Raw genomic sequence first — 14,254 nt, 5'->3', positions numbered from 1 at the left:
TAGACTGACAACCCTATGACTAAAGAAAGTTTTCTGCATCTCGGTTTTAAATCGACACCCTTTTATCCTGAAATTATCCCCTCTTGTCCTAGACACTACCGTGGGAAACATCCTTGCCACATCTACTCTGTTCAAGCCTTTCAGCTGAGCTGTGCATCAGTTATTGATCTATTACAAGATCCCACACATTAGCCTTGTAGCTGGAACCTTGGGTGCCAATCTTTAAAAGGATTTGTGCACAACACTGCTTCAGAAATTGATGCCACAAAGCTGGGAGAAAGCTCGAAGACTGCTCCAAGGAGGGTGGGGACACCTGGAGAGATTTATTGAGAACAACACTATTAAAGTATCTGGTGTAAAACACAGGACTCTGTTACACTGTGGTTCAGTGAAAAAACACACAAATGCTGGAGAAACTCAGCAGGTCAAACACTGCCTTTATGTAGCAAATATCACCGACGTTTCGGGCTGGAGCCCTTTATCAAGGTGTGGGGGAACATGAGAGAAAAGGGGGAAGGGGGGTGTTGAGGGTGGAAGATGATAGGTGGAGTGGGGGTAGATGATAGGTGGAGAGGAGTCTAAGCTAGGTGGAGAGAGAAAGGAAGTAGGAACTGGAATAACTAGTTATGGAGGAGAAGTGGGAAAAAGTAAGCTGATTTGTGGAATGCAATGAACTCGATGTTCATGTCCTGGGGTTGGAGAGTGCCCAGATGAAAAATGAGGTGTTGCTCCTCCAACCTGCGAGTGGTCAGGGTGGGGTAATGTGAAAGGCCATGGTCAGACATGTGAGCTTGACTCAAAATTGAAATGGTTGGCTACAGGGAGGTCACTTTTGTTGCGGACGGAGAGGAGGTGCTGGGTGAAGCGATCTCCTGATCTGCGACTGGTCTTTCCAATGTAGAGAAAGCCACAAAGGGTGCACCGGATGTAGTTAATGAATTCTTTGGAGGTACAGGTGAAGTGTTGAGGGAGGAGGAGTAGATGCAGGTATTACACCTCCTACGACCACAGTGGAAAGTGCTGGGGGGGGGGGGTGATGAATGGGGAGGGAAGAGGGCACAAAGTGAGTCATGGAGGGAGTGGTCCCTATGGAAGGCTGAGAGGGGAGGAGAAGGAAAAATGTCTGGTGTGGGGTCCTGTAGCAAGTGCCGGAAATTCTGGTGGATAATTTGTTGAATGCAGAGGCTGTTGGGGTGGTAGGTGAAGACGAGCGGGTTTCTGTTTTTATTGTTTCTGGGGGCAGAGTGTGCTAGGAGATGCGGGTGAGGGCCAAGTTAATAGTGGCGGAGGGGAAGCCACGTTTTTGGAAGAGGCTCTAGACTGAAAGACCTCATCTTAGGAGCAGATGCAGCGGAGATGAAGAAATTGAAAGAAGGGGATGGAGTCCTTGCAGGGGACAGGGTGTGAGGACAAGTAGTTCAGGTAGTTGTAGAAGTTAGAGGATTTGTAATAAATGTCAGTGGAGAGTCTGTCTCTTGAGATGGAGACAGAGAGAGATCCATTAAAGGGAGAGTGTCATCGGAGATGGAGCAGGTGAGTTTGAGGTCTGGGTGGAAATTGGCTGCGAAATTGATAAAATTGATGAGCTCATCACGGGTGCATGAGGCTGCCCTGATGAAGTCGTCAATGTACCGGAGAAAGAGTTGTAGGCTTGGAGCATGTTTTGCTCCACAAAACCCACAAACAGGCAAGGCATAGGTGGTACCTGTGCAGGTACTCATGGCTACTCCTTTAATCTTGAGGTAGTGGATGAGTTAAATGAAAAATTGTTAAAAGGTGAGGACAAGTTCTGTCAGGCGGAGAAGGGTGGTGATGCAAGGTGGCCAGGCAGTCCGAGGTCCCAAATAGACCTTTCAGGTGAAGCAACACTTCACCTGTACCTTCAAAGAACTCATTTACTGCATCCGGTGCACCCTGTGTGGCCTTCTCTACATTGGAGAGACCAGTCGCAGATTAGGAAATCACTTCGCCCAGCACCTGCTCTCTGTCTGCAACAAAAGCGACTTCCCTGTAGCCAACTATTTCAATTTTGAGTCACACTCTCAAGTTCACATGTCTGTCCACGGCCTTTCACACTATCCCACCCTGACCACCCACAGATTGAAGGTACAACACCACATTTTTAATCTGGGGACTCTCCAATCCCAGGGCATGAACATAGAGTTCAATGCATTCCACTAATCAGCTTACTTTTTCCCCCATTTCTCCTTTAACTAGTTATTCCAGTTCCTACTTCCTTTCTCTCTACCAGCCTAAACTCCTCCCCCCCATCGTGTTTCTCCCCCCCCCCTCCACCTATCATCTCTCACCCTCACCACCCCCTTTTTTGTTCCAACATCTCTCAAGTTCCCCCATACCTTGATGAAGGGCTCAAGCCCAAAACGTTGGTGATGTATATTGCTGCATCAAGGCACTGTTTGACCTGCTGAGTTTCTCCAGCATTTGTGTGTTTTTTTTCTATTAAAGTATCTGTTCTTTGGGCAAGGAGACCACAGAAACCCTCCAGGTTTACAGCCAGGTCGAAAGTTCCCTTCATGGTCTCCGATATCTTTTGAATAGGCTTCAGGAATAGTGGATAAAGCCTCCTCTCAATAATAGATAATGCATGACCTCTCTGCTGCAGTTAACTAGCTGTGAGATGTGGCAGGGATCAGCTGTAGTACTCTGCAATAATCCTGTGTCTTAGAAGCTAAGAGTAACCTTGATGTATACCTCTACTGATAAAAGTAATCTAGTCATGAGAGTGAGGTTATATTAAGTTCACAGGATGTCAGTATGACCACCCTGTGGAGGTCAAGCTTAGGGGTTCTGTTTAATCTCACATAGTCCCTGCAGTCACTGGAGATCTCTCATGTTCATAGACTTACTTTAAAAATATAGTACACACTTACATTCCTCAAAGATTGGCTTCAGCAGAGTGCTTCTTGTATAATATGTTAATAATCTGGACATGTACACACAAGAATTTCAAAGTTTTCAGATGAGAGGAAACAGAACTGTGCTGAAGTAAAGTTAATGAACCATTTCTCTCTCTGATCTGCTGTATTATTCACTCTGTTTTTCAAATTGACAGCATCTGCAATATTTTTGTTTTATATGATAACATTAGGAATAATGCGCAAAAAAAAATGTTAATACCATCATCTTTTCTTTCATTCATAATCAAACCAAAATCTGCCATCACTTCTCTGGTAACCCAGGAAGATCTTTGACCTGTTCTCCTACCGCACAATTTGCTGTCATATTTAAACTTCCTTCTGCCTCTCATTTCCACCACCAGTTTCTCTTGACATCTCCACTCTAGTTCTTTTTTTTTTGGACCTACAGCATGCTAACAGGCCCTGCCGGCCCCTAAAGCCCATGTCACCCACACCTTTGAAGGAAACTCAGGCGAACATGGAGAGAATATACAATCACCTTATAGACAGCACCGGATTTGAACCCAGGTCGCTGGTGCTGTAATAGAATTGTGCTAACCATGCTGACCCCTTTGCTATCCGTGCTGCCGTACTTTGCTGAGGAGCAGTAATGGATGCTGCAAAATATTCCTCAGGTATATTTTGTGAAGCCCAACGCCACTATAACAAATGCCAATGCTGTAATCTCTTTCCACCCCCCCAAGTTTCTCCATCTCTGCTCTCAAACTGAGGCTTTCTATGTCAGGATATCTCAAAGGTCTTTCGAATTTAAGGAAACAAGACATTCCTCTGCATTGTGGTTGATGAAGGTTTCTTTTACATTTCATATTTCTCAGACTTCTGCTCTTATCTCCATCTCTTCAAACAGAGGTAGAGGTCCCCTACTCCACCTTTCACCCTTCTACCCATCACATCATAATTTCTGCCAATTGCAATGGGATCCGATCACCAGCCATCTCTTTCCCTCCATCCCCCTCTCCACCATCTGAGGGGATCACTCGCTCCATGACTCTTCCAACCCTCCTGATCCACCTCCCCCCCCCCCGTGACCTCACAGGAAGTGCAACACTTGCCCTTACAGATCCTCCCTCGCCACTATATCCAGGGAGCTAAGCAGAACTGAATTGTTTATAATCATGGGTACCTAGATACTACGCAGGGAAGTCAACTCATAGTTAAGAACACAGGTAGTGCAATAATAAAACAAGATGCAGGGCATAAGTGTAGTGTTACAGCAAGTCAAAGAGTTCAGGGTGTAGTCTTAAAAAAAGCAAGGATATGGAGGAAAGTACAGATAAAACAATGCACGGACAATCTTCTACCAATGAGATCAGATAACAGCTGGAAAGTAACCTTCATGTGCACCTCCTCCAACTTTATCAACAGCATTTGATACCCCCATATTGTCGAAATAAAGCACGGAACAGGTGACCAATTTGCTGACCAACTGCCTCACCCCCCTCCCCCCGCCAATTCCCACACCGACCTGTCCGTCCTTGGCATTCTCCATTGCCAGGGCTTGGTCAAATGCAAATTTGACGAATATTCTGTCTGGGGAGTCGACAACTCAATGGTATGAAGATTGAATTTTACAATTTTGGGTAATCCTGACCTCATGCCCCCATCTCTGTCTTTTCTATCTACATCCTATTTTTATCCCCTTTCTCATAGCCACTCCTTGAGCCCTCCCCCACCCATTTTACCTCCCTGTCCCTCTCTGGTTCAATTTGGCCAGGTTAGGTTCTCCTTAATGATTCCCATCATCACTTTGCTTACTTGTCAGATTCCTGCATTGATAGCCTTTTTTTCTTTCTTTGGCTTGGCTTCGCGGACGAAGATTTATGGAGGGGTACGTCCACGTCTGCTGCAGGCTCGATGGTGACTGTCAAGTCCGATGCGGGACAGGCAGGCACGGTTGCAAGGGAAAATTAGTTGGTTGGGGTTGGGTTTGGGTTGAAGGGTTTTTCCTCCTTTGTCTTTTGTCAGTGAGGTGGGCTCTGCGGTCTTCTTCAAAGGAGGTGGCAGCCCGCCAAACTGTGAGGCGCCAAGATGCACAGTTGGAGGCGAGATCAGCCCACTGGCGGTGGTCAATGTGGCAGGCACCAAGAGATTTTTTTAAGCAGTCCTTATACCTCTTCTTTGGTGCACCTCTGTCACGGTGGCCAGTGGAGAGCTCGCCATATAACACAATCTTGGGAAGGCGATGGTCCTCCATTCTGGAGACGTGACCTTTATGTTTCTTTTTATCACCCTATTGTAGCCATCTCCACCTTCCCCTGGCTCCATCTGACACTCCTTTTTTCCATATTTTTCATATGCCAATCACTTGCCTATCTTTCAAGTCCATTCCCCTCCCCATCCGAGCTTCTTTTGTCCATCACCTTCACTCCTTATCACTCCGCCAATCTATCTCACCTCTGTCTCTCTATTTCTCTTATTATTGGCTATCTTCCTTCTCTACATTCAGTCTTGATGAAGATTCACATCAAGTCAAGTTTATTGTCTTCTGATTTGTACAAGTACCTCCTGATGAAATAGCATTCTTTGATCCTCAGTGCAAAACATGCAGATACACAACCAGACATTACACACATACAGACAGACAAACAATACATATGCAGGACAAATATTTTATCTATACGAAATAAATACATATTGTTTTACACAAATGAGAATCTCAAGGGTTAGTGTGAGCAGTTCCTTTCACAGCCCAACCCAAAATATTGACTCTCCATTTCCCTCCACACAATTCCTGACTTAATTCAGCGACTCATTTTTAAACCCATTTACCTCCCCCTTTCAACCATTCTGATCAATATCCTAATCTGAGAGAACAAGTACTGTTGTGAATGGACATACTATTATCTTGGCATCTGAGCGTGTTCATATCGTGACCCCGATAAAACAGAAGAGTCATGTGGTGTGACAACATCAAAAAGTGCAAATGCTGAAAATCTGAAAGAAAGAGCAAAATAAATGTAAATCTCAATAGATCAGGCAGCATCTGCAAAATTTTTAAATAAAATTTGTAAAAAATTAAAAAAATTTAACAGGCCATTTCGGCCCCCGAGCCCATGTCACCCAATTACAACCAATTAACCTACAACCCCCAAACAATTTTGAATGGTGGGAGGAAACCAGAGCCTCTGGGGAAAATCTACACAGACACAATGAGAACATACAAACTTCTTACAGACAGCACAGGACTCGAACCCAGCTCTCGGTCAGTGGCTGTCGCTGTAACAGCGTTACGCTAACTGCTATGATAATTGCGCCCCCCAAAAGAGGAAAGGAATATTTCAGGTCAAAGATTATCTGTCAGCAACCTCTTGAGGTGCATCTGCTTTGTAGTGTTGTAATCCGATCAGTCCTCTACCAGTTAATAGCCTCAACAAGTAGCTTAAAAATGCTGTCTTGCAATTAAATATGGACATGTGCATCTTAACGCCCTCATGAAGATACTGCAGTCATGCCATCAGTTCAACATCCTTTAGGAAAATTTATTACTCCAAATTTAACCTTAACATTGCACATACTTGTACTGCAATCTTGAACTTCTGACTCAGAGCTCAGCCTCTTTGTCATCTATCAGCATGGACAAGTTGGGCCAAGAGGTCTGCTTCTACACTGTACATCTGACTTTTTTAATGATATATGGGTGTTATTCCCATTGTTCTCACCAATATTTATCCTTTTTGTCTACAAGATTATGACAAAGGAGGAAAAACCCAACACCCAACCCCAACCCACCAATTTTCCCTTGCAACTGTGTCTGCCTATCCCGCATTGGACTTGTCAGCCACAAACGAGCCTGCAGCTGACGTGGACATTACCCCTCCATAAATCTTCGTCCGCGAAGCCAAGCCAAAGAAAGATAGCCAACAGCTTTTTTCCCCAGCAGTGAACACCAGAGGACATCAGTTTAAGGTGAGGAAAATTTAGAGATGCCAGGGCATCACAGTTGGCATAGCAATCAGTGCAACGCCTTTGCCGCACCAGCAATGGGGAACAGGGTTCGAATCTCACCCTGTCTGCAAGTTTTTACGTTCTTCCCGCGCCTACATGGGTTTTCACTGGGGGCTCCTTCTAAAGGGCGTAGGTTAATTTGGTGTAAATTGGATGGCACAAACTCATGAGCTGAAATAATCTGTTATCATGTTGTATGTCTAAATTTAAAATGATGCAGAGAATAGAGGGTGTCTATAATACTTTGTCAGGGGTAGTGGTGAACCTGGTACATTTAGGTCATTTAAAAGAAAAATAGAGCGTTATGGGTGTGAGGTAGGGAAGGTTTAGATTGTTGAGTGGGTTTAGATAGGTTAAAAAAAAACTGGCAGCACTGCTGGAAATACTGTAACAGCAGTGCTGTCGTGGGTGTGGACCTGGAAGAGCAGACAGCCTAGACACAGTGCTGCTCCAAAGGGTTCAACCACCCGGTGGTCCTAATGCTGATGGCTCTATACAGGCATAAAATATCCTGTTAAAGAGCCAATGGTACCACCACGGGTTTGTGCCCAAGGTGGCAACAGCCATGAAGAGTTGCTGATTCTGTGGAGCTCAGGACACCAGAAACAGGGGAACACCCCCCCCCCATTGAAAATGAAAAGTAGAAGAGAAGATCATGGTGGTGGATCACCGAGAGGGGACAGCCTCAGAGGCTGAGGGACCCACACAGGCTTGAGGAGACTGGCTCATGTGAACCAGGAATTGGACCAAGGATTCGAAAGGGTGCTGAGGGTTGAAGGCTTCCCCATCGAAGTTTGGATCTGGAGCTCGAATGCTGATGGATCGAACAGGAGTCAGTGCAGCTGCAGAGGCTGTGGGAGCACTGGAAGCAAATCCACAGACACTCAGTGATTCTGAAGAGACTCTTATGATCCCACAATATTCTGAAGGAGGACCTTGAACCTGAAATATGAACAGTTCCCCTTATCACATACTGCCTGACCTGCTGAGAGTTTCCAGTATTATATTTCTGATTTTCAACAGATGCGACATTACACAAGAGTACACAGAAAACAATAAAACAGCTGTGGTGGTACACCACCAGCCTACTGCAGGGGCAACCTCTGTACCTGCAGAAGTGCAAGGGGCCAGGACAACACCTGACCGGCTGCCAATTAGTCAGCCTGAATGGATCAAGACCCATCAGGTCGGGTGTCAATCACTCTCTGGGATATAAGCCTGTGGCGGCCTCCCGAGGCCCCACACGGAGTTGCTGCAGCCACAGACAGCCTGGCTCTGTGGAGGTTTTTGTGGATGAAAGCCTGTTGTTCAGTCTTTACCTTGCGTGTGTCTGATTCTGTCTAACAGCGCACCACAACAGCATAAATTTATTTTTTCTGGGTGGCAAGATGAAATGAGTGGTGTAAAGGAGGGCACTGTGGCCCATTTTTAAATGTATTTTTAATTTAGAGATACAACATGGTAACGAGCCCTTCTGACCCAAGAGCTGTGCTGCCCAAGAACACCAATGTGACCAATAACCTACAAACCCCATATGATTCGAACCCAGGTCACTGGCACCATAATAGAGTTGTGCTAACAGTTTTATTTATAATTTATACAATGTGTCAATGGAGAAGGTACAAAAATTACATTTGCAAAGTTTGATGACAGCAGAGGAACAGACCCTTCAGCCCATGACATCCACATTAGCCATCATGCCTATCCATATTTATCCCACCTACCTGCATTAATTTCAAATCTCCCCATGGCCAATCATTCAAATACCTGTCCAGATACATCTTAATTGCTACTACTGTTTCTGTCTCTAACAGCTCATTGCAGAAACCAACTCTGCATGAAAAATATACACCTCAGTTCTTTTTCCACATCCCCTCCATCCTCTTACCTTAAACCTATAGACTCCAGTTTTAGATACCCAATCACAGGAAATGCACAAACAAGTTGTGAAGACAGAACAGGGCTAAAAAAGGATATAGAAGAGGTAAACAAATAAATGAGCAAAGATTTGGCAAACGGAGTAAAACATGGGGAAATGCAAAATGATTCATTTTAGCAGGGAAAAAAAAACATTGTTTAAACAATGAGAAACAGGGGGATCTGGGTTCTTACTGAATGATTCACTACACAAGAAGAAGTTGCAGCAAATAATTAAGACCGTTCACAGACTACCAACGGAAATTGCGAAGGGAATTGAATACAAAAGTTGAGGTTATGCTTTCATTTACATTGGTCATTGAAGAGACAACACAGCATTGATCTTATTTAACTTAAAGATGTTATTTTGTTGGAAAACAGTTCAAAAGTGGTTAACAAGCCTGATACCTGCAATAGATGGGTTGTGTTATGAGGCGGCATGTTTGGGAATGCCTTCACAGTTCCACCAATTCGGACCAGGGTTCGAATCCCATGCGGTCTGTAAGGAATTTGTCCATTCTGTTTGTATCTGCATGGGTTTTCCCCAAGGGCTCCGGTTTCCTCCCACCGCTCAAAACGTACTGAGGGTGTAGGTTAATTGGGTGTAAATTGGGCAGCATGGATTCGTGGGCTGAAATGACCTGTTACCGTGTTGTATGTCTAAATTTAACATTTTTTAAAAAGCATTGAAAAATGAAACATTGGACACAAGTGGCTTTACGTAGTATTAAGTGCAAGAGGTACTTTGATTGAAACAAGGATTCAGAAGTATCATGACATCTTGGACAGTGAATGTAGAGATATTCTAGAACTAGGAATAACTGTTTATAAACAGGATGTTATCTGCTACAAACAAACCCTTTCATCCTGTGTACATCATATTCAGTTCACTCTAAATATCTGAAGGTGCCCATAGAATCGTGCCCTGACAACAATTGTCTCATGACGTAAGAGAATAATGGGCGACAAATAGTCTATTGTGTTTTAGGTGCTACTCGGAATAACATTCTTCAATGTTTACTGTGATTACTTTAGGATGAAATGTGGAATTATGTGATGCCTTGTGCAGATTCTTTCTGTCTGGCAAATGATTTATTAGTTTATTGAAATTTTATACCTCTGGTCACAAGGATGATATTAAAAGAACTTGCTGAATACTATATATATATATATATATATATAAAAAAGTCCATGCAAAATTTATTCTTCCAGGAGAATTACAAGTCTTTGCAACTCTCTTCCTGATAGGTCACTGGAATCTGTCTTTGAATATTTTGAAGGAGGAGGTAGATTGGTGAAGGGTAGAAGTGAATGAATTGAGGATACAGATCAGGATCTTACTAAATGGCTGAGAAAGATCAAGAAGTCACAAGGTCTACTCTTGCTCCCAATTCATTTATTGGCCCAAAAGTATTTTGGGATATCTGAAAAGGATGTGAAATGTATTGTACAAAAACAATTTTTTTTTTGTGCATCATATCTTTGCCATCGATCTCTTTATCAAACACTAAGGGATTCTACAACTACTCAGTAATCCACAAATATTGTGCATTTGCTGACACTAAATTACTTGGTAACATGCCAAATTCAGATAAATTTACTGGTATGGCAGTACATGAACTGGCAGCTCTGGTACAGATACAAATCTCTGTCAGTTGGGGAATTTTAAATTCAAATGACATGTTCTTCAGGGAAGGAAATCTACCATTCTTACTTGATGTAGCCTACGTACAGAGCCCTTCATAATGTTTGGGACAAAGACATGTTTTTAATTTATTTGCCACAGTTTTACATTTGTAATCAAACAATTCACGTATGATTAAATTGCACATTCCAGAAGATTTTATTAAAAGTTATTTTGTAAATATCTTGATTTGACCATGTAGAAATGACAGTACTTTTAGACATAGTTCCCCCATTTCAGGGGACAGATATTTGTGATTATTTAGAAATGTTTAAATGTTTAATTGGTGCAGGCATAAGAGAGCCTGGCTTGCTTCTAAGCATCTGATCACTTTTGGAGTCCATAGTTGCCATTTTTCAACACGAGGACCAGAGTTGTGCCCATGAAAGTTAAAAAAAACCATTAGGAGGCTAAAAACCAAGAATAAAACAGTAAGAGACATTGCCCAAACCTTAGGATGGCCAAAATCAACTGTTGGGAACATCATTAAGAATAAAGAGCGTACTGGTAAGCTCAGTAATCGCAAAGGGACTGGGAGGCCAAGGAAGGCCTCCACAGCTGATGACAGAAGAATTCTCATCACAATGAAGAAAAATCCCAAACGCCTGTCTGACGGATCAGAAACAGTCGTCAGGAGGTAGGCAATGACTACGGTCTGCATAGGTCTTCATGAACAGAAATACAGAGGCTACTCTGCAAGATGCAAACCATTAGTTAGCCACAGAAACAGGATGGCCAGATTACAGTTTGACCAAGAAGTATTTAAGTGAGCCTGAAGAATTCTGGAAAAAGGTCTCATGGACAGATGAGACCAAGATGAACCTGTATCAGACTGATAGCAAAGCAGGAGATGTGGAGATATAAAGGAACTGTCCAGGAGCAAAGCAGACCACCTCATCTGTGAAACAAGGTGGCGGGGGTGTTAAGGCTTGGGCATGTATGGCTGCCACAGGTACTGGCATATTTATCTTCACTGATAATGTAACTGCTAATGGCAGTAGAAAAATTAATTCCGAGGTGAAAAGAAACATCTTATCTTCTCAAGTTCCATTATATGCCTCCAAACTCATTGGATGGTGCTTCATCCTTCAGCAAGACAATGATCCAAAACATACTGCTAAACCAACAAAGGAGTATTTCAGAGCTAAAAATTATTGAATAGCCAAGTCAGTCATCCGACCAGCAAGAGAAGGTGCGATTATTACAATTATATACAATTATAATTAATAAACCATTAGATACTTGGGTACCACCCTTTCATCCATTGTTACAGTGGTAATCTTCCACCAATACCCATTCATCTAATCCACCAGCAGTCAACAGTTCATCTACCACGACAGTAATCTAGCATTGCCATCAGCAACCACTGATCTGCTACTCAATAGTAATCCTTTTCCAGGGATAAAAGCCAGTAGATGATCGTCTCACCCAGTCGTACTCACCTTATTCAGTCCAAGGCTCACCTAGCTTTCAGCCTAACGTGCCATGACCCACTAGTGGCAATGACTGGGCAATACTTTCAAGTCAAAGGCAGCTCAGTAAGAAACCCACCTATTTCTAATTTAAAGTATTTCATTTAACATTCTTTAAAGAACAAAAAACATTGCAAGCATACTTTGAGCATAGAAACTCCCAATCAAAATCAAAGCTCAAGCCACTTTAACAAGACCCCTGTGCCTGAAATTTCACCAGTTTTCACATCCTTGGTTCTGTTGTAGATAGTGCATACATGAGATCTGCCTCCCCTTCATTGTGGTTTTGTGCTTTTGATACCAACTGCAGCAATGTGGAAAAGCCTGATTCACAAAGATAAGTGTTCATGAAGGACAGGATCTTCTGAAGACATTCCTTCGCAATGTTGGGGTAACTATCCGTCATTTTTGGCCAAACCTCAGAGACAGATGAAGTCTCAAACACATTTCACCATCCAAAATCATTCTGAAGGTCAATGAATTCATCTTGCAGATCATCAGTATCAGTCCTTCTCAGAGGATTTCTGGGAAGTAGGACAGGAATTCTTCTCAGAGGCAGCTGAGATGCAAGACAACTTCCTTTGAAGCATCGTCATCCATTGCATTAACAGCTACTGCTGAACGAGATTCAAACATGGCAAAAATCTTTCCCTCAGACTTGTGTGTGCAAGTTCAGAAAAGTTCTTTGATTCACAGTCCAATCTCACTTCTCATCCTCCAAGTTCACTTGGCAATTCTTAGAATTTAACATTTATGAATTTCACCAGGCTTTGGGACTTGAAAGGTAAGTAGTTTCCGCTCAGGAAGATTCTTGACGGTTTTCAAAGAGAGGTTTGTTGTTCCTGGACACAAACATCCCTTTTCATCAGCCACATTAGTGTCTTGCCGAAGAAACAAACCCCATTAGGTTTTTCCAGATGATCACCTCTTTCTTTCAGGTCACCACAGAATTCCTTTTTGTTTCTCTTATTTCAAGGGAAACATTAGGCAGCTAGTCCTCTCCTCTTGCATGAATCATCTTCCAAATGGGGTTTTCCACAAGCTTTCCAGCTTGTCCTGTTCCAGTCCCAACTGCTGCTACAGAACTGATCTCTCTCTCTCTCTCTCTCTCTTATCACACAGAGAAAAAGCTGTTCAACTCTCTCTGCTTGCAAAAACCATATGACCCTCTTAGAATATCAAGCTGCACTCCCAGACAGCCTGCAGCTCTGAACCTACTGCTCTGAGTTCTTTCATCTGTGCTTTTCAAAACAACAATTCATTAGTAGACTCTCTTGGACACTCCCCAAAGTTTTTGCAAAGGCTCCCAGGAGCCACCCTGACTGGCTTGAGCAGAGCTCCAGTATTTTAAATGAGATCTGTTTTGAAGTGTTTGTATGCACCTACACTAAAAAAACTTGCCCAATTTATCTCCCCAAAACATATTGTGACAGAGTATATAGATATGTTTTGGGGAGATAAATTGAAAAAGGTTTGTTAGAGTAGGTTACATACAAACACTTTAAAACAAATCTTATTTCAAATACTGGAGCTCTGCCCCATGTTAGACATGTCAGGGCCAACAGCTTTTGCAAGGGCTACGAAGATTGCTCAAGAGTCTTCACTAAAGGATTGTTGTTTACACAGGCAACAGATGAAAGAGCTTGTCAGAGCCACTTCTGCTTGGAAGAGAGCTTGCTGTTCTAAGAGGGTCATGTGGTCTTGCAAGCAGAGAGAGTCAAACAGGCTTTCCTCTCTGAGCGAGAGAGAGAGAGAAAGAGGGAGAGATCACTTGTACAGTGTTACAGCCAACAGACAGCAGCTGGGACCGAAACCGGACAAGCTAGCAAGCTTGTGGAAAGCCCCATTTTGGAAGACGGCCTGGTCAAAGCCCTTGTGGTTTATGCAAGAGGAAAGGATTGGCTGTCTAATGTTTCACTTGGAATAAGTGGAACAAAAAGGAACTCTGTGAGAACCTGAAAGAAAGAGATTATAATCTGGAGAACCCTGAGGGGGCAAGTTTCTTCGGCAAGATACTGGCTGATTAAAAAGGAATCAGTTAGTGGTGTCCTGGAACAACAAATCTCTCTCTGAAAACTGACAAGAACCTTCCTGAGCGGTCGGTAACCATTTACTTTTCGAGCACCAAAGCCTGGTGAACTTTATACATGTTCAATTCTGTGCACCGTATAAGAATTGCCCGCAACCAGTGAACTTGGGGGAACAAGAAGTGAGATTGGACTGTGAGCCAAAGAACTTTTCTTAAATTTACACACACACACACACACACACACACACACACACACACACACACACAA

General features: G+C 43.2%; 1 protein-coding gene across 1 annotated transcript in view; it reads right to left on the bottom strand.

The window, feature by feature from the left end:
* Positions 1-5,867, bottom strand: part of efcab2 (EF-hand calcium binding domain 2) — a 171,271-nt gene extending 165,404 nt beyond the window's left edge. Inside the window, exon 1 of the mRNA XM_069930852.1 lies at positions 5,778-5,867. Within this exon, the coding sequence (XP_069786953.1) occupies positions 5,778-5,850 (73 nt within the window). The 5' untranslated portion in view covers positions 5,851-5,867. The remainder of the gene's footprint in view (positions 1-5,777) is intronic.
* Positions 5,868-14,254: the final 8,387 nt, after the last annotated feature.

Source organism: Narcine bancroftii, chromosome 4 (genome assembly GCF_036971445.1).
Source record: "Narcine bancroftii isolate sNarBan1 chromosome 4, sNarBan1.hap1, whole genome shotgun sequence".
In the NCBI taxonomy this organism is placed as follows: domain Eukaryota; kingdom Metazoa; phylum Chordata; class Chondrichthyes; order Torpediniformes; family Narcinidae; genus Narcine; species Narcine bancroftii.
The sequence above is the reverse complement of the archived record's forward strand: the minus strand, read 5'-3'. Positions and strand labels throughout refer to the sequence as shown.